The sequence below is a fragment of the Antechinus flavipes genome, chromosome 1 (assembly GCF_016432865.1).
Source record: "Antechinus flavipes isolate AdamAnt ecotype Samford, QLD, Australia chromosome 1, AdamAnt_v2, whole genome shotgun sequence".
In the NCBI taxonomy this organism is placed as follows: Eukaryota; Metazoa; Chordata; class Mammalia; order Dasyuromorphia; family Dasyuridae; genus Antechinus; species Antechinus flavipes.
In genome coordinates this window covers 554,928,239-554,949,627 of record NC_067398.1, presented here as the reverse complement: position 1 = coordinate 554,949,627, position 21,389 = coordinate 554,928,239, and the positions used below count along the sequence as shown (strand labels likewise).

The window sequence follows — 21,389 nt, the reverse complement described above, 5'->3', positions numbered from 1 at the left end:
TGAGGAAGCCCGAAAATGAGAAGGAGGAAAAGCTTCATTTCATACCCATGGAACATTCAGTGAAAAAGTCCATAGTTGGGACATGGTGTGTTAAATGTGATAAACAGCAGGGAGGACAATGTAACTGGATCCCAGATCACATGGATAGGAGAAAGATATAAGAAAAGTGGGTACAATTTGATATTAAGAATGATTAAGACTGAGGAGTTCAGAATGACATCTGTGGTGCAAACTTTGGTGACTTGAAGGAGGATGGCATCCTTGAAAATAAAAGGAAAATTACAAAGAAGCGTTTGAAGGAAATACATGTTCAATTTTAGACCTGTTGAGTTTAAGATGTCATCAGGACATCCAGTTCAAGATGTACAAGAGGTAGCTGGATTTACAAAACTAGAGTTAAGAAAAGGAATTAGTAACAGATAAATAGATTTGTGAATTATCTGCATAGAGATGATAAGTGGCATGGAAAAAAACAAGAGCACAGAGTGAAATACCAGAGAGGAAGAAGATAAAGGGATCCAGGAAAGTGCCTTGGTTTCTCAGCCTGATGGTTAATTGGATAAAGACCCAGCACAAGAGTGTGGGAAGGAGCCATCAGATAGGTAAGAGAAAACAAACAGGAAAGAAAGGTATCATAAAAACCTAGAGAGAACAGAATGTCAAGGAGAAAATGACTGACCATTCTCAAAGTCTTCAGAAAGATCAAGGAAGATGAGAATTGAGAAAAAGGTCATTAATTTGTGAATTATGAAAGCTTTGATAATTAGAATCATTTCATTGTAATTCAAGGAAATCAAGAGTAACAGGGAGAGGAAAGAAAGTAGACATACAGATTCCAGAGATATGTATTATCATTATTTCCATTAAACCATTTTCAGAAAAATCTATGTGGATATACATATCACACACACACACACACACACACACACACACACACAAACACTCACAGCAAATATAGATTAAAAACTGGACAAATGATAAACAATTGCATTTAGTTAAACTGCTACCTAAGAAATTGCTTCAGGGAAAATCTAAGAGCATTTCCATGTCTTTTTTAGTTATTAGACCAAGAAGAAACACAAAAACTATAAGCTTCTCTAGACAAAATTAATTTACAGATCAATTCAGTAAAAAGAAAGCAGAACAGTCACCTCTTTCTCCCTCTTCCTCCCTCCCTCCCTCTCTCTCTCTGTATATGTATATGCATATGTAATACCTAATATAGAAATATATAAGCATGTGTATATAGATACACATGTGTATAATAACTAATATTTAGATAATATTTTAAGGTTTGCAAAACAAATCTATGTGTGTATGTGTGTGTATATATATATACTTTTTATGTGAAACACATATAAACAGGAATATATACAAATGCATGTATGTATACATACATATACACATATGTGTAAAGCAGAGGGTTGAGAAATGGTTACGGACCAGCTTTCTGAAAAAGAAAATGTACACACACACACACAGAAATTTAACCTACCTTATTAACATTTTTTCTACCACTTTCTTAAACCTAGATGAGGACTCAGCAAACCACAGGTCAAGAGTCAAATCTAACTTTCACCTATTTTTGTATAGCAAAAAAACTAAGAATTTTTTTATATTTTAAAATAGTTTTCTTGTATTTAAAAATGTAAACACATTTATTTATATGTTTGTAACTGTAAACTCATCTTGCAGGAAACAAAAACAAAAACAGGCCAAGAGTTAAATTTGTAGTTTGATGAATGCTAGTTTAGATAATCAATAAAGCATTTTTGTAGGGGGGATTGCAAAAATTATAAGTTATAGCTTCAAACCTTCAAAAAGTGTTATATTTTAGATGTAAAGGCAAGACATTTGTTAATGAAACAGTTAAATACCAAATACAATACAACCTGCCAAAACTAATAGCATAAAAATAGAAGGAGACTGTATTCATGGAAGGCTTCATGGAGGAGGTGAAGTTGAATCAATCCTGTGATCTAGCTCAATGGATGGAGTATGAGGAGATTGGTCTAAATGGCAAAGAAAGTGTGAGCCAAGCTATGAAAGCAAAAATGAACATGATGTGAGTAGAACTTTTTCATTGAGCAATGAATAGAATATGTCTGTGATTAATAACCTAGTGGCAAAAAGAAATCCTACCATTTATGTGGGTGCGTTACAAAAGCATGGATCCAGTTGGAAAATTGATTTCTTTGCTAAATTAAGACCTACAGACCCTAAAGAAAATAGACCAGAACACATAAGGCTTATTTCTAACAGAAGGCACAGAAAGAGTGAAACACATAATGAATTTAAAGATTAACAATTTTTTAGGCTGTCAGAAACAGCAGATTTAATGAATGAATTAGCCAAGGCTATCATAAAGGCTGATTCACCACCTCTGTTAAGTTAGTGATTTAACAGACTTCCTCTAAATACAATACACTGAAAATATTCATCCTCTGTGGAACTCTGAAGGGCATTTAAAGCTTTTTCCAACCTGGTGCCAACTAACCTTCCCAGACATCTATCATATTATTCCTCTTCATGGTTATGGCTCCAGCCAATTTGACTCTCTACTGCTCCCTGAATTTGCTTTTTACTCTCCCACCTCCATGTCTTTGTACTCTACCTCATGCTTAAAAAATATTCCTTCTTTCTCATTCCCTCTTATAACCCTAAACTTCTTTCAAGATTCATCTCAGGTGTTTGATCAATCTTTACATACTTCTTCCAGTTAGTTCTCTTGCCCAACTAAGAAGTTCTACTACCAGCTAAGTTGATAAATCCATTTGCCTTTATAGAAGACATGGGAAGATCAACCACAAATGTAAAAAATGGGCCTAATGTGTCAACATTGCTAAAAACAATTTTAATTATTAATTACAGTAGAGGGTAATTAGAGAATTGCATTGGGTGACAAAGGGGCATAGGTTCAAATACTGACTCTGCTGCTTACTTCCCATTTTATTGAGACTAAGTGAGTTTAAATGGATGACAGTTTATCCACCTAATTGATCTGTAAGGTTCCATTTATCACACATGATCTTATATTTACTTATCTGTTTCTGTGTCATATATGCAATAGACCATAAACTCCTTGAGGCCGGAGCCAATGTGACTTGAATCCCCAGCTCCTAGCCAAGTGCCTGGCACATAGTATTACTGCCTTTTAATGAATGCTTGTTGAACGTTTCATTAATAAATGCTTGGCCAATTAAATTTAAGTTTCCTAAAACAAGGGAGAAGGAGGTTTAAAGCATGCAGCAATGTTACAAATGTTATTAATCTTCTTGTAAGTTTTTCCTTTGAATTTTTTTTGGATCTATGATCTTATTACCATGGATTTTGCCTCCTTTGGTACAAATTACAAGTATTAGATATAAATAATAAACTGAACCAGAATCAGAATTTAAAACATTTTTGTTAATAACTTAGACAAAGGCAGAAGAGGTATACTTATCAAAAAAGTCTTGACAAGCTAGATGATTCAGTCAGAACAAAAAACGAAATTTAATATAAATATAAAATATTTGGTGCTCAAAATTCAAATTCATCAGTACAAAATATGAAAAGTATCACTAAGCAGCAATTAGGAGTGGGTAGTGGGATGTGAGAGCTATGTAAGTAAATATTATGATAGGAAGGGAGAAAAGAAGGGAAGGAAGGAGGAAGGGAGGAAGGGGGAGAGAGAGAGAGGGAGGGAGAGAGGGACACTTTAGACAATTCTAAGTATTAGTTCTTTTATCTCTCAAAATGGAATAATTGTAGAGGATATCTTTTCAGGTCCTTCTTGCTCATAGATTCTCTGATCTAACTCGGGACAGCAAAATGTGCCCCATCTTGGTCAATGAAGCTTCTGATTTCCTCTTGGCAAACAAGTTATCATTTTTACATCTCAGAATTGATCACTGACATTTATGTAATTTAACATTTTCAAAGCATTTCTTATACATTATCATATTTAGGTCTCATAATAACTTTTTGAGTATTCTATGTTCAAATGTCATTATCTCTATTATATAGGTGAGAAGACTGAAATCCATAATTGTTAGGTAACTTGTCCAAGATAATACAATTAATTATTATGTGATAGAAGAAAGATTTAAAACCAGATTTCTTTTCAATACAAGTGCAGGATTCTCTTTGTAACATCATGATGCTTCTTATTCTAATTTGATCATTAAAATGAACTTTGGCAAACTGGGAAGATCAGTCTTCATGAATCTAGTCTTGCTAATGATTGCACTACAGAAATAAGTTAAATTAATGCAAGTTTATATAAGCCCAAAGAGAGCAAACTGTTTAACTTGAAACATCTTCCACTTAAAAGTTATCAATTGATAGAATTCACCTCCCAATTAACAATAAGCATTTATAAATAAAATTGGGGGGAGGGGTAGTATCTGTTGCAAGCCAATGAAGGAAAAAAACTATGAAAAACACTGATTTTAGACAACTTATCTTTCATTTGTTATAGATCATGTGATTGGCCAACTACTGAATTATAGTGGGAAACATTAAGATATAAGTCATGATCTATAAGCAAACTCAAAAGGAGCAGAGCTCATAGACAAGACATATCTCTTGTCTCTATTTTAAATTTCTCAATTAATTATCATTTTACAGAGGAGAAAAGTGTGGGTCAACAAAAAATTAAGTGACTTGCTCAAAGCACTTCTATATTTAACTAAAGATATAAATAATTTGAGGAACAATACTTCAACTTCCTGAAATTATGTGTCTGACTCATCTGGAAGCAGAAAGAAGGTTAAGGGGTGGTTCATAGATATCTAAGTCTATAGTTCCCAGAAACATAAATGTAAAATAAATCTGAGCAATACTATGCCTCACTTTTTGTGCTGCTTTTTTCTTCAATTCCTAAATAAAATTGATTCACTACTTTATTGTATATTTTACAATGATCAGCTTACCCATAGGTGTTAATAACAATTGAAATTTAAATTGCATTCTTAGCTTTTTATAACAATTTACACATATTATCATTTGATCCTGACTATATGTGATAGTGTATGTATATGAAATAAGTGATAATAATGTTATTGCCCCATTTTGTTGGTGTTTAAATTGAACTTCAGAGAGTTTAGGAAACTTTATAAGGAAATCTTAGTTTTTTCAGGCTCCACACCTATTGTTTATTCCACTATATCCTCTTGTTTCTCAAAACTCTCAATATTTCCAAATATCAACCTCCCATGTTTTTCTAAAACATTTCATTAATCAGTTGTAATAAATTAATTAAGTATAAAAGATTCATGAATCTCTAGTTTATGACTCAGGAACAACCTACTATTTCTGAAAGAAAGTATACAATATATTTGGTGCTTCTGAAGAATTTACTAATTCATATTGATTTTAGAGTTCTATATTCTGATTATATATCTGACTTCTGAATGGAAATGACAGAAACTGAGAGTTTTGAAACTTGGGTTTAGGCCCATTTCTGCTACTAACTTGGGACAAATCACTTCAAATCTCTGAGATTCATTTCCCTCACACACTAAATAAGGATATCGGACCAAATTATACCTAAGGTACCTTCCAGTTTTAAATTCAAATATTCTGTAATATAAGATAACCTATGAAGGAATTAACGTGAGTGTTCTCTTATCATAATGATAATATATAATTCAAGGAACTAGCACATAGAACTTGATATGGTCCGTTTCCGTGTCATTTTATTTGAAATAAAATATATCCCTTCAAATCATACCTAATTTGAACTTGCTCCAAGAGGTATAGAATTTAGATGGATTGTATACAAGCTATTGTTAGTGGTCCATGGGCATAAGAAAAATCTCCTGGAAAAACTCCTCTAGTAATAAAGACTATTGACTCTTCAACTTAATCTTGAAAGTTGCCTAGGGAAATAAGTTTAAGTGATTTTCCCAAGGTCGCCCAGGCAATATGTATCAGGTATAGGACTTGAACCCAACACTCTCTCAGTCTAAGGCTGATTCTCTTATCTTCTCTATCAGTTCTCTCATGGGAATTAGTTACCCAAATTCCATTTTCCATTGTGGAAAATTCCACAATACCTCACAGATACAAATTTCAGTTCACTCAGTGACATTTCTAAGTTCCTCCCATAACATGGTATATAAAAAAGAATAGCCATCATTTTCATACATTTAATCATATTGTGTTTGACAGTAAAGCTCTATTACTATGCTGATTAGGATAAATTAGGATGAAAGAATTCTGGCCTGGGGATTCTTTAATGAGTGGGCTGGGCAGATGCTTTCACAGATACTTATTAAAATTATTAAAATGCTGCCTGGAATATTTCATGATGATGTTCACTGATACTAGAGTAATTTCCAATAGACTGATTTCAGAACTGAAATTTCAACTTCTCTTCCTTCATCTGTTAGATACTTTACAAACTCTTCCATCTCTTCAAATATAGTCAAATAAGTATGATACACAAAAATAAAATGCCTTTCCTCTGTATGTGGTATTAAGTGAAACTCTTAGAGGATTTATTATATCTAACTTAGTTCTTTCTATTTTTATAGATTTTTTTTAATTGTGCACTTCTTGGGACTTCATAATAGCTCCCACACCTGGTACCTTCCCCTACTCTCTACACTAGTTTTTAGCTCTGTTTTATGAGTTGTCTTCTCCCAATAGATAACAAACTCCTTTGCATTAGGACCATTTTTCTCTTTTTTTGTTTTTATATACCCAACACTTATCACAGTGTTTGCACATAGTAGGCAGTTAATAAATGTTTGTTGACTGAATGACTGAAAAAGCCAATCCAAGTCTTGACTATATGTTCTATGAAGAAAAGTTAAATGAGTAAGGATGATTGCATTTGGAGACAAATAGCCAAAGAAGAATCTTTAAAATACCCTCTAGAGAATGGTAAAGATGGTGAATTGAGAGGAAGAAGTTATAGACCAATTATCTCACATCACTACTCTAGCAAAGATCAAGAAAAAACACTGGATAAAGGGGTGATAGGGACATCCAAGTAGAAAGAGTAGTTGGTACCTTTTTTTCAGCCCAAATGAGTACAACTCAGAGGCTTCTAGAATAGTAATTAGTGATGAAAATCATGGGGTTTGATAAGAACAGAGGTGGAGGGAAAAGCTATCCTTAGAGGGGCATGGTAAAGAAATTCCAGAGCCTTGAACAATTTACTTAAAATGGAAACTGTAGAAAAAAATAAACAATAAGAGGAAGACCAAATGGGTAGAGTGAAATTCCACAGTGATAAGACCAAAAGCAGAATGAATTTCTACTATAGGTACCACAGTGTAACTCTGGTCACAAAATTAAGTAGAAATCCTGGTAGAAATAAAACAAGAATTCTAAATTATTATAAATGAAATGAGAGCAGTAGAGGAAAAAACAGAGGGGAAAAACTAAGAGCTCTAGAGGAAAAATTTAGAAAGAAAATAAACAGCTCAATACAGGAGACACAAGACCATACTCAAATAACAGACTCCTTGAATATTAGAATGTATCAAAAAGAAATTAGTACCTCCATGAGACAACAGGAAACACCAAAACACTTATTTTTTGTTAAGGCAATTGGGGTTAAATTGCCTGGGGTCACACAACTAGGAAGTGTCAGGTCCTCCTAACTTCAGAGCTGGTACTCTATTCACCTAGCTGCCTCAGAACATTTTTAATAATGAAAAAAAGAAAAGAAAATATAAGATATCTATCCACTGGGAGGAGGGATGCCACAGGAAAACTGTTCTGAAAAATAGGATACAGAAAAAAAAAAACTATCTTCTAATAAATAAAAAATTACTAAGAAAACTGAAAACATTGTTTTTAAATTCTAAAAGCAAAGAATTTCATTAGAATAAATAACTTGTTTAAAAGAAGGAATGAACCACTTATATAAAATATCCAGAGAGATTACAGAAGCTGAATTTTTTCTGATTTGGATGGTTTTGCTTCATTGGATTCTTCTTTAGCTCTATGATTTAATAATAATCATTTTCTCCCTGTATTTATTCATTGAATGGGAGTTGGAAGAGGAATTCAAAGTAGTGTAATGAGAAATAGCCTATTACTTCCTTTGTATCTCAGATCAATAATAAATATATTTAATAATGCAATACAAACAGAAGCATCAAGAAAAAGAAAAAAAGACAATTTTATAGAAAAAGTAACAGAAGACCATGTCAAGGTCTTTTATCCCTGGAATACACAAGCCAGACTATTGGATTGAAGTTAAAGCTACTTTTCCTCATGGCTATTATGGTAGTGAACATCACTTTTTGGGTCTTAAGACCACATCAGCATCCCAGCAATATTCCATCCTCTGAAAGAGTCTTGATCCACATCATAAAGCAATCATAGACCTTGGAAGAAAGGAAAGGTGGCAGATACTGAGGAAGATAGAGACCAAATAGAAAAGAGGTTTATCTATAGGTTTATCTGAATCTCCTTTATTCCAATGTATAGACTGTTTAATTTTTTCCTCACCCTTTAATGGTTGTGAGTCCTTGAAGTCAACCAGCTGCAGGTGATAGCCTAAGGAAAAAAAGACTTGCCAGACAGTTACAAAGTAAAATGGAGCCTAGAAGTGTGGAGTTCAGTTATATTATAGGAGAAAACAAGCTTCAATCAGAAAAACTGAAAGTAAATTAGAAAGAAAAATTACAGATTCTTGTAATATCCCTTTAGGGGTGTTTTGAAGGCTTGACTCATCTAGCACCAGGGGTCAATCAAGAGATAGCACCTAAGGGAAGAGTGCTCCCAAAATGTCCCAAAAGAGTGAGACTGATACAAGGTTTAATGTCATCATGAACTATAGGATTTTAGAGACACAAGCTGCTTTTCAGTGTTTTTGGGGTCCACCATAGTTAAGAGTTTTTTGTGATTTTATGAAAGATGTCTCAAAATTCTGATAATTTTGAAATTTGTAAGATTCTTTTACTATATTATTTAATTTGATCTCATAACAAAATTGAGTAAAAAATTGTGGAAAGAACCCAAGGTTCTGAGGGAATAGTGACTTGCACTGGTTCACATGGTTGGCAATTATCAAAAGTGAAATTTGAGCTGGGGTCCCTCTGATTCTGTCAATGTATACTCACTATACCATATTGTGATTAATCAGTGCCCAATTGATACATGCATTATACATTACAAATTCATAAGGAATCTACATTACAAATTTAGGAGTGCTAATGGGGCAAGAATGGGAAGGCCAATGCTAATGATAAAGGATAAAGGAAAATTTTTTGGAGAAGGTGACATTTGACTTGGATAGGATTAGGAAAATCTTGTTTATAACAAGAAAATAAACCAGTGAAATAACCTATCAAAAGCGATTACAGAAGCTATATTCCATCTGGTTTAGGTAGGATAGAAATTCAATAGTCAAAGAGAATGGAGAGAATATTTCAACCATAAGGAATGCACTATAGGAAGATATGGAAAAATTAATGTTGTGCACTCAGAGAGGCAGGTAACTTTCTAATGTAACCAAAAAATAGAATTCATAGAACAAAATGACATAACATATGGCTTGGCTGCAAAACTAAGGTGGCAATAAATTGTGGAGAGGTCTGAATGTTAGACAGATTATAAACTACTTCAAAAGCACTAGAGGACCACTTATGTTTTTGAACACTTTGTACTAAAAAAAGAAAAAAGGAAAATGTGTTTCAGCAGCCAAATGAATTGCAGGAAGTAGAGACTGAAGGTGAAAGGCTAATGAAATTATCTAGATGGGTAATAATGATGTCCTATATAGTATGACAGTGATAGAGGGTAATAGAGAAGAGGGGAATAAACTAGAGAGAAGTGAAACTTACAGGCTGTAATAACAGTTTAGATAGAAAATCTGAAGGAAGATGGAAGAGACAAAGATAATCCTAATGTTATGAACTAAGGTGAGGGAAAGAGGAATGTTGGTGCTGTAGACAGAAAAAATAAATTCAGAGGGAGAATAAAATTTAGGAAAATAGATAAGTTTATTGTGCCTGGTGAGATAGTGACTAGTGGGATATCCAAACAGAGATGTCTTATTGATAAGAAATAATAGATACCATACTAGAACTCAGGAGAGAGACTAAACTAAATTTTTAATTGGTTCAATTGGAAGCTTAATGCAGACTCGAAAATATGAGTACCCACCTTGTAACTTTTTTCCATAATTTATAGAATGTTAAATAATCAAAATTCAACAACTTTCATTTCATAGATACATGAAAAAAATATGGTTTAATAAACAACAGAATGTAATCTCAAGGGAATGTGAATTTTTAACCAGTTCTTAGTCTCTTACAAGAAAAAAAAAAAACAGATTTTTTCTCTTAGAATCCTCTGCCCCAGTTTCTTCTTTGTTTCAATAACATTAAGAAATATTATCAACTCACTAGTAATACTAGAATCTAACCCTACCAACTAAGGGGATTCTAAGTATTTTTGGTGGGCTTATTTAAAAAATAATAATACAAGGTACTTGCTAGCAAACTGTCCCAATAAACTTAATGGCTAGTTCAAATAATTATCTATTGATTATTCAGTTTTTCAGGGGGAAAAAAGAATACTGCATTTTCAATTGCACAGAAATATCATAAGGGAAGCAAAGCAATCTACTGTTTAATAATATGGTTTTCAAGTTTCCCTATTCAAGATTTAAAAGATTCATGAGATAAGGATTTGTACATATCAATATCCTAGATGTTTCTTAAAGTAGAAAACTAAGAAATGTGTTAGTTCCGAAAGTCATTTTTAAGTGAAAAGAAGAAATTCCAATGAAACTATTATCAGGCAGTTATTAAATTTGGATTTTGATGATAGAGATGAAGCAATACCATACATTTTCAGTTAAATTGCCCTTTTACCAGCAAGCATTCCCAGTAATCAAGTCTGAATTTAAGAAACAGAAAATGAATCTTCAATGTTATACTCAGAGTAAGTTGAAAAGTTAAGCAATTATCTGGATAATTTAATCAATGTAACAGCTAGAGTAAACAACTCCACCTCATCTCTCCCCTTTCCCCAAAAGGGAAAAAAAAAAAACTGTTCAGTTGATAGAGCTTTTGCCTGAAAATGTATAGATAATTTTATTAACTACCCACTTTATTTTCCCAGTGTAGTAACAGTTACATATCTGTTTCACAGAAAGGAAGAAATTTAAATAGGAAAAGAGAAATTCATTTTCCAAAATTTTCAAAAAAAACCTTGTTTCAATTTCTTGACCATAGTCTTAAAATGGTTCAAGAAGTTATCTTGGTTCCCACCCCACCCCCCACTCTGCGGAGGCAAGGGAGGTAGGAGAGCTGTAATTTGAACCAAGAGATCTCAGAAAAATCTTGATTCACTTATGGTCTCTAAGGTATTGTTTTCCTCAAAACATCAACTCCTTAGGAAGCTAACTGGAATGGAAATATGGTGGGATGTGACCCTTAAGGCAACCAATCCAGAAGCTGGCCTAAAAAATCTACCTCAGTATAACAACATATACTGGCTAATTAAGCATATTAGGCAGACATGGTTCCCACATTAAGAGACTGTGCCATCACTTGCATTAAATTCCTTTTTAAAACATTTGCTCAATATAAGGGAAATGTTTTCATGTCCAGTACAGGGGAAATATTTTGTTTATTTTCCTGTTCAAAAAAATACATGACAGATTCTCTTTCCTTCTGCCTCCATCAAGATAACTAGTAAAGTGTTTCAATTACTTTTTTCTATACCTATTAAGATTATGGATATGAGATCTTTGGAAATTTATGGATGTGAGATCTTTGAAAATTCTCAAATAATTTCCATTTGCCCTAATTACCAGGACCCTGAGTACTGCACTTAACTTGTTGCCTAATCAGTGCTGTTTCAATCATGTTAATTCCTGATAGATCATTTGCTCTCTAAAGACTTAAATTATCTTTCAGAACTGTGTATTCTGACTTCCAAAATAATGCTATGCTTACTGTAAGTACTCAATAAATGTTAACAGGCTTCATTCAGTTCCTGTATGTTCAATATGGAAGAAAATGAACCAAAATGACTTGTCTCTGAGTTTCCCCTGAATGAAAACCCATGTTCATAGGAAGACTCTGAGTCAATTTTCTGCAGGCAGATGTTTATGTTCTCTTAATCATGAGACAAGCGGAGCAATAGAAGAAGGTGACAAGGGATAAGAGAGAGAGGAGATGGTCATGACAAAATTAGGAAGGACATTTTGAAGACCAGATGGAATTTTAATGGGTCTCATGCATTTTGAAATATAATGGCCAGGATGTCTTAACCCCTTCCAAAATGAGAAGGGGAAAAATGGAAGCACTTTAAAAAATAAAAAGCTTCAAAGCCTAGACAAGTTTAATCATCTTTCCTAAAAACCTCTTTCACCCATAGAGCCAGAGCAGTGAGACAGAGGAACAAAATGTGCATAAAAAGATTTCATTCCCTAAATGCAATTGGCAAATCTCCTAATCCACCATCCAGCAGGACTAGGTTCTTTCTCCAAACAATAGAAACAACATGGATGGGGCTTTGCTGCATAAAACACATCTGTTCATTCAGTTGGATCACATTAAAGCTAACAAATATTTCTCTCTCTTTCTCTTTCACTCTGTCTCTCTGTCTCTCTGTCTCTCTCTCTCTCTCTCTCTCTCTGTCTGTCTCTCTCTCTCTCTGTCTCTCTCTCTGTCTCTCTCTCTCTCTCTCTCTCTCTCTCTCTCTCTCTCTCTCTCTCTCTCTCTTTGTCTCTCTCTCTCTCTTTCTCTCTCTCTCTCTTTGTTTCCCTCTCGCAAGCACACACAAAGACACACAATCATCATCAACATTATCATCATCATCATCTCACATCAGACTAATTAATACTGTTAAAGTTATGTTTTATATAAAGTCTTATTGATACAAGAAAAAACAAAACAAATTTACAATGACTTTCAAGAAATGTGGGTATTTTTTCTTTTAAAAAAAAAAGCAGAAATTTACTAGCAAAATAGCAATAGAAGAGAATTAATAAAAAATAAAATAAAAAATAAAAAAATAAAAAATAAAAAATAAATCACTTCCTAGCTGTGTGACCTTGGGCAAGTCACTTAACCCCAATTGCCTCAGGAAAAAAAAATACTTATGGATGAGTTTAGAAGTTGCATCCAACCTGAATATCTGCCTGTTTTTTGCTTGTGTGACCAAACTATTCAAAATCAAATCATTTAACTTTGTTGTTGTTTATACTTTTTGAAGAAGATTACTTATATGAAAAGCTGATATCTTCATTTGTGCATAAATTGGATTTAAGTAAGGAAGAGTTGCCCTAAGTCATCAGCCTCACTGTCTATTCCAGAGTCATCAAAGTCTAGTGGCAAGATGAAAGTCAAAAGAATGGAGATGACCCAGGATGCAATGGATGACCTTGGCCTCTTTGATGTCTGATCAAACCCTAAGCATTTTACAATGCTTGCTTTAACTTTCTTCATGGCACTTTGGACAAATTGCTCTCATCTACCCATTCCACTGGGGGGATGTCTTTATATCCTTAGAGTAAACATCCCCTAAACAAGCACTGTACATATTTATTAAGTGAATGAACCAAACAAAAACAATATATATTTTTTTTTCTGGGTGGCTACAAAAAACTGTTATTTTCTTAAAATCAATGAATGAACATTTATTAAGCACACATTCTACATGTCAGAATTTTTTCTAAAATTAATCCATAAACATTTATTAAGTGCTTTCTGTACATCAAATCCTATATTTGATAGAGGATAATTGATAGAGGAAAAAGACAGTCCCTGCCCTCAAGGAGATCACTATTTAATGAAAAAGAAAACAGGTACATAAATATATACAAATGGGCTATATGCAGGACAAATAGGAAATAATTAAAAAAGAAAAGACACCAAAATTAAGAGGGGTTGTAAAAGATGGGATTTTATTTGGGGCTTATGCATGATAATCCTGAAAGACCATTCTAACAGAAGATATCAAATATTCATTAACTCTACTGGGGCTGATATAATGAAAAGAGTTAGGAAATAGATGATCATCATTTGAGCAAGTGAAGTCTACTCCCTTGGTAAAAATTCAGCTGATATTCTCACATGCTGTGTAGTGTTCCAGGGCTTGACACCATCAACATATCATTCACAAATTGGAAAATCTGAACTTTTTCACATGCCAAATAGAATGTCTCTTTGAGTTGTCTACTGTCCTCATCTCTTCCATGACAATAGTAAATACCACTCAAGAGTATATATTGATTTCTATATATGCTCTTTCCACACGCAATGATTATTTTTATTTTTTTTATTATTGACAATTTTTATTGTTACATTAAATTCATTCTCTAATGTAACCTTCTGTACATACTAAACTACGCATTATGACAAAGATTTTTTTAAAAGAAAGAAAAAACAATTAAACAAAATAATCTTATTGATCATTTCTAAAAATATGCAATATTCAACTCCCATGATCACATCTGTGAGGAAAACAGAGAGGTACATTATCTTTTCTCCAATATCAAATTCTATTATTATAACTTTTCTTCCTCCTCTTCCTCTTTCTCCTCCTCCTTCTTCTCCTCCTTTTTCTCCTCATTCTCCTCCTCAGTTTCATGTTTTGGATCTTTCCACTTTCATTGCTGAAATAATTTTGTATATAGTTTTCCTCATTCTGTTTACTTCAATGTGTTTCAGTCCATGTCAGTTCTAGCAATTCCAGCATTTACTATTTCCTACAGTACAATATTACTCTATGAAATTCATGTAACACAACATATGTAGCCATTCCCTAGTGAATGAAAACATTTTGTTCCCAATTCTCTGCTACCAGAAAAAATCCTGGTATGAATCCATTTATCCTTATGGGAATGTATCTTGGATTTGTGTATTTACAAGACAGGGGGGGAAGGGGGGCAGAGGGACAGACAAGGAGAGAAGAAGAAAAGAAGGAGGGGGAGAAAGGGAAGGAGGAAGAGGAGGAGGAGGGCAAAGAGGACTATGAAGAAGACAACAATGAGGAGGAGAGAGGACAGAAGAAGATAGGAAGGGGAAAGAGAATGAGAACAGAATATTTGCAAAAGTTTTTGATAGTAAGATGTTTTTCTCCTAACTTTTCTTTTTTATCATAACTCAATTGAGTTTGATTATCCAAAACTCTTCTATGTCATGTAATAAAAACTACATATTTGATTTTTGTGATCCCCTCTCTCCTTTGTTTTATTAGAATTCCTCCATTAATCAGAGTTGGAAACAATATACTCACTTATTACCTTCCTATTTAAAAAAGAAAATGATGAGACCTTTAAATTTTATTGTAGAAAATGCAATTGAATTGTGGCACCATGTGTACATTGCTCATTTAAACTTATCTTCTTTCTTTCTCTTTTTTTTACTTCGTTCCTTTCTTTTTTGTCAAACTGCTCTCCAGTTTCCTCAGGAGTTTGACAGGAAAGAAGGGGTTTAGAATGGTAACTTATATACTAAGGCACAACCCACTTGGATATTTTATATAAATTTTAAAGTTTCCATCATTTTTTAAAATAAGAAAATAATGAAATGAGATGTCTTTTATAACTTTGACTAGCAAAAAAAAAAATAATAAAATATGAGATAGAGGTGGTCTCCTAAAAGAAAAATAGCATTAAAATCATAACTAATTTTTATAGATAGATGGCACAGTAGATTGAACTTTAAATCAGAAAGAACTGAATTTGAATCTTCCCTCAAACACTTACTAGTTGTGGAATTTTAGATAATCACAACCTCTGTCAGCATCAGTTTTCTCATTTCTAAAATGATGGTAATAAGTACCTACATCACAGTATTATTGTGAACATCAAATTAAATAACATGTAAAGCTTTTTGCTAATTTTAAGATGTTACATAAATGCTGGCTCTTATTATAGCATCACCATCATCATTATCACTATTTCTGCTTTTAAAAAAATGGGCTCTAAATGAGGGTCAACCCCCTTGAGAAGAAATGCACATGGCTTAACCCCAAGTGCTTGCCAAGTAGTAGAAACTTAATAAAAAAATGTGTTTATTGATTAACATTTGCCCAACTCATCAGAGAGTGGTAATATGGGATATATTCATTATTCTCTCTATAGCTATTCATATACTTATCTTCAACAAAACTACATAATTTAATACTTTTCCACTTTGCTTCCTATAAATACTATCCTCCTATGGAACCATCCTGATTCTCCCCTGGGCAAGTTAGTTATAACCTCATCTGGACCTGGGCACCTGCAGCAGCTACACAAGAAAAGATGGTTCTCTCCTTTCATTCATAATATATCCACATCTTCTCCTCACAAATCACTGTATAGTCTCCATAGATGAGCAAGAGCCACTGCTTTTTTTTTGTTTGTTTGTTTGTTTTCCCTTATGGGAAAGAGTAATTAACATAGCATGAGCAGACATGGAAGGCAATGTACTTACTATACAGGTGTTTATAGGTACATATATACATACAAATGTATGCATGTATGTATGTATGTATGTATGATATAAAATTGTTCTATACATACTTTTGTTTATCAGTTCTTTCTCTGAATGTAGATAACATTTTTCAGTCTCTTAAGTTCTTAAGTTTTTTCCTTATCCTTCTTGCAAATGAAATTCCCATTTTCAAAGTTCAGTATCTCTTTATTGTCAAATGCCATATCCTTTTCTCAGTATTCATCTTTCTTAAAATTTCTATAGTATATAACCCTATTGATCATCCTCTCATCCTATGTTCAAATTCTCTCCTCTCTGAGTAATTGAAAATGATGCAAAGTGTTAACTATAAAAACTATCTTCATACTTTTAAAATAAAAATTGAAATGAGAATTTCTAGCCCATTTAAAAATCTTTCACATATAGTGTTTCATTGAGTTTGAATCCATTTACTAAAAATAAAAATACAACTTCTGATTAGTTTTCAAGAACAATTAACATAAGGAAAGGAAATTTAGCTAGTTGAATTATTAAAAAAAAAACTTTTGTGTAATTGGTGATTGGCATTAAAAAAATTATCATGATTAAGTAAGCACAACTATCACTGTACTTCTTCCATTTGGCTATATGAGGAATTGTTTTACTCCATAAAACAAAATGTTTTATGAAACATGAAAACAAAATGTCAAAACAGAAATTCAAAGGAATGTAAAACTACTGTATCACAAAATGTTAAACCAACATTTTCAAAAATAATGAAGCATATACAGTCACATTGCTGTCATTATATAATTATTGGTAATACTATTATATTGTGAGCAAAAAGTCAGTTGACAAGCACTTATAGTATCTTCCATATACCAGATACTCTACTGAGTACTAGGAGATATCATGCAAACAATTATGTACAAATAAGCTGTATACATGTTAAAATGGAGATAATTGAGAACAGGGAAGCATTTATATTAAAGGGAATCAGTAAAGAATTCTTGGAAAGGATAGAATTTCAGTAAAGACTTGAAGAATATCAGGGAATCTAGGAGTTAAAGCTGAATCAAAAGAGAATTCCAGGATTGGGGGCAGTCTGAAAATACACAGAATCAGGATAGATAGTGTTATGTTGTGAAAATCCAGTATCACAATTCAGAATATTTGGAGAAGTAAAGAGTAGGAAACTGGAAACACAAAAAGGGGCCCAGTTGCAAAAGACTTTAAAAAACAAAAAGATACTTTCTTATATTTGATCTTGAAGGTAATAGGGAGTCTCTCAAGTTAATGGAATTGGGATAGGAAGGTAATAGAGATATGGTCAAAACTGTGTTAAAAGAAGACCAATTTGACAACTGAATGGTAGAGTGGAATAGGGAGAAACCTGAACTAGAAAGGTCAACCAGAAGATTATTACAATAGCCTAGGTATAAAATGATAAAAATAAAAAAATTCACTGGGGTGGTGGCAGTTCATAACTTAAATTCTGTTTTCCTCTTTTGACAGGAATTTTTATTTTTAATTTGCCTAATAGAATGCCTTTTTTTTGTCTCCAACATTTTTGGGATCACCTAATATGTAGATAATTTTGCTCATACTTTTTTTTTTACTCTGCATGTCTATTTTTAGATATATTTATTCTACTTGTATTTTCTACATTGATTAAATAAGATAATTTTTTCCTTTTATCACCCATAAGATGATTGACAGATAGATATGAATGATATAGATAGATAATATATAATCATATATATCTATGTATTTATGGCATTACATTTTAAAAGAATTTTTAATAGAAAAGAACAAATCTTGAGTTCTGATACAGGTTTATTTTTAAAGACTTAGGATTACTTTCACTCTTCATTTTTGTTATTTTTCCCTGACATAGTTCAGAAATCTACTTTACCATGTCAAATGTGTCTTTCAATTGATATATTTAAGAAATGTCTTATTGATTATATGTGATAAGTCATGTAGGAAAAATCTAAGTAGTTCTGATTGTGACAATCAATGAATCCTTGATCAAGAGGACTTGAAATAGCCATATTTTTTTGGCCTTCTTGCTTTTTCTTCATGCCTCTATATAATTTTTAATCTGCTGTCCCCATACCCAAAAATACTCCATATCTAACTCTTCCTCTTAGAATCCCAGATTTTCTTGAAAAGTTCAATAAAATGTCACCTTTTCATTGAAGGCCTTTCATGTCTTCCACATCTCACAATCAATTCCAGTGTTCTTCAGAGAGACCTTGACTTTTTCGGACTTCCATGTGAACACTTGACTTGTGTGGGTTCTCTGTGAAATAGTCTTTCAGTCAAACATACTTTTGACATTTAAACAAGGTGACCAGCCAGAGTTGTACCCTCTAAAATATAGAGTTTGAAAGGCTTTCAGTCCAACTTGAGAAAATAATCCTTTTAAGGTGAGCTTCAGAATATTCCTAAGACAATTCAAATGGAAGGGATTTCATTTCCTGTAATGTCACCAGAGTGCTATCCAGATTTCACAAACGTGTAACAGTGAGCTCAGTTCAATGACTTCTCAGACTTTCGGTTGGGTAGGCAGTCTAATACCTCTTCTTCCCATACTTTCCTCCAGAGCCTTCCAAACACTGATCCAGCCCCGGCGATGCATGCATCAACCTCATCACCCATGTGGCCTGACTTCTTTTCTACTCCTGGCATGTTTCCTAAAGTTGTCAAACAGTAATTCACCATCCCTTGACCTTTTCTAAAACTTCTCTGGCTCTCAGATAGATCACCATTTTTCAGATCAAGGATCAGCCTATTAAAAAATCTGGCAAGAATTTTACCAACATTGACTAAGAGAGAAACACAATTCTGCTCCTACAACCTACTGATTATTATCACAAGACAATCTATTTCTCTTTCTTGATAAAGATGGACAGTTGAATTCTTGGGTGTAACGACTATGTTCGCACCCAGGACACCCCAGAATCAGCCCGAGTCAGGATAAGACCAGATATTCTTGGTCTTAGACGCAGGATTGAACAGGATGGAAGCAGAATCTCTGCAACCACCTTCCCTCTTGTCTACTGCTGAGAGTGTGTCCCTGGCTAGCTTTACTCTTCCTCCTCGTCCCTCCTACAATCCTCTATACACCAATCATTGAGCCAGTACGGATAGTGCATATGTCCATAGAGTATTGTCCAATCAGAAGTTAGCCTCAAGCTCTCAGCAGTCCTGACCTCAGTGCATCCCAATAGTTTCAGCTCTCTACATTGAGGAATTCTTGACATATAACCCAGAAGATTTTCCTTAGCTTTTGTATGGCAGTAGACCCTCTGCCTTGTAAATCTCAGCTGTAATAGAATCAGTACCAGGTGCTATGCCACAGGAGAGGTACCTGATGATATTCAAAATTTCTTCATCAGTTAGAAATTCATCTAGAAAGAGAATGACTTCAACCTGAGGTACAGGATCAAAGATTTTAGTATTTATTGTTGACAGTCTATTGACAACACTATGGAAGTGTGTAGTGCATCTCTCCAGGATCATGTTCTTCTCATTAAAGTGGCTCCATCAACACTGAGTAGTTAGTCTATAAATAGCCTTTACAACATCATAAAACCACTTTGGGTTGTTACTATCACTGTAAAACTGAATTTTACCTGAATTCTTATCAAAACAAGAATCTTCCATCTCTGTTTTACTTATACTTTATTTTTGGTGGAATTAAATGCAGGCTTATGGGAGATGGCTAAATTATCCTATTGGTAAATTCTGTGAAATTCTCATTTTCATTTAGCACTTTTGAATTTTCTCATCATTTTTTATCAATACTAATACTTCAATTTTATCAATCAATCAATTTCTTTCAGTGTTCTGTCACAAATAAGTAAGTTCAATGCTGCACAACAAACTTCTGAAAGCTGTCCACTCCTTTTCTGCTCCACTGTTACCAACACTGTGTTGGCTCAGCTTTCCTTCCAAGTTAGCAAGGAATTTTTCACACTGGGGGAAATGTTCCAGTCTATTAATATTGTCTTCTGATAGTCATCTTTCCTTGGAGCTGCTTCTTTTGTTGAATGTGGATATTTAGCTTGCAGAGGTTAGATCTATAATTGGTCCAGCATTCTGTATCACACATAACCTTCATCACTTTCACATAGTCTGCATCTTCTCCTTATAATGAAATAGTCTATCAAATGCCAAAGTTTGCTGCAAGGGATGCATCCATAAAGTTTTATGGCATTTAGGTGAATGAAAGACAGTGTTGGTGATGAGAAGCTAATGAGATGCACACATCTTCAGTAGTAAGTGACAGTTGCCATTGCTGTTTTTGACTCCAGTTCTCCCAAGGACTACCTACATTAACCAAGAGTCTTATGCCTGCCTTGGCAAATAGGCCAGGATTGAGTGAGATAAACACTTTTAACAAACCTCGTTTAGTCCTTGCTCATGCTAGGAGTTGAGCAGTACATTTTTTAAAAGCTGTTCAGACATGTAGGAACTACTGATTCCCACTGTTACTTCAGAGCAGTGAGATGATCCTATGCCCTGGGCCACCTTTGTGCAGGATTGTGATTACAACTCTCAGTGTGCCTATATCTGTGCCCCATCACTTGTCTGTCATTGCAGGACTTTGAGATAGTTAAATATGTTAAATGACATGAGTGATGTCTTTTGATTTATGCATAAATTTAAGTGAGTCAGAATTGCATGAAGTCATAAGCCACACTCTCTCTTCCAGAGTTATAAGACTCTACTGACAAGACAAGAAAATGAGAATGATTCAATATGCAGTGAATGACCTTGATGTTTTATCTTTGATGTTTAACCAAGGTCTAAGTGCTTCATAAGTCTAACTTCAATTGCCTTCATGGGCATTGGAACAAATTGTCCTCAACCACCAATTCCACTGGGGGAAGTCTTCATCTTTTGGGGTAGACAACCTCCCCTAAATCACCAAAGGGTTTGAAACCCTTTGTTTACCCTCTGATTTAGTCTGTCTTTCAAAATGATTTACCTGGTTGTGGCCTCTATGAGTGC

The 21,389-nt window shown here is 33.6% G+C and overlaps 1 protein-coding gene across 1 annotated transcript in view; it reads right to left on the bottom strand.

The window, feature by feature from the left end:
* The window catches only part of LOC127547251 (orofacial cleft 1 candidate gene 1 protein homolog), a 77,591-nt gene extending 58,530 nt beyond the window's left edge, over positions 1–19,061 (bottom strand). Inside the window, exon 1 of the mRNA XM_051974047.1 lies at positions 18,951–19,061. Within this exon, the coding sequence (XP_051830007.1) occupies positions 18,951–19,061 (111 nt within the window). The remainder of the gene's footprint in view (positions 1–18,950) is intronic.
* Positions 19,062–21,389: the final 2,328 nt, after the last annotated feature.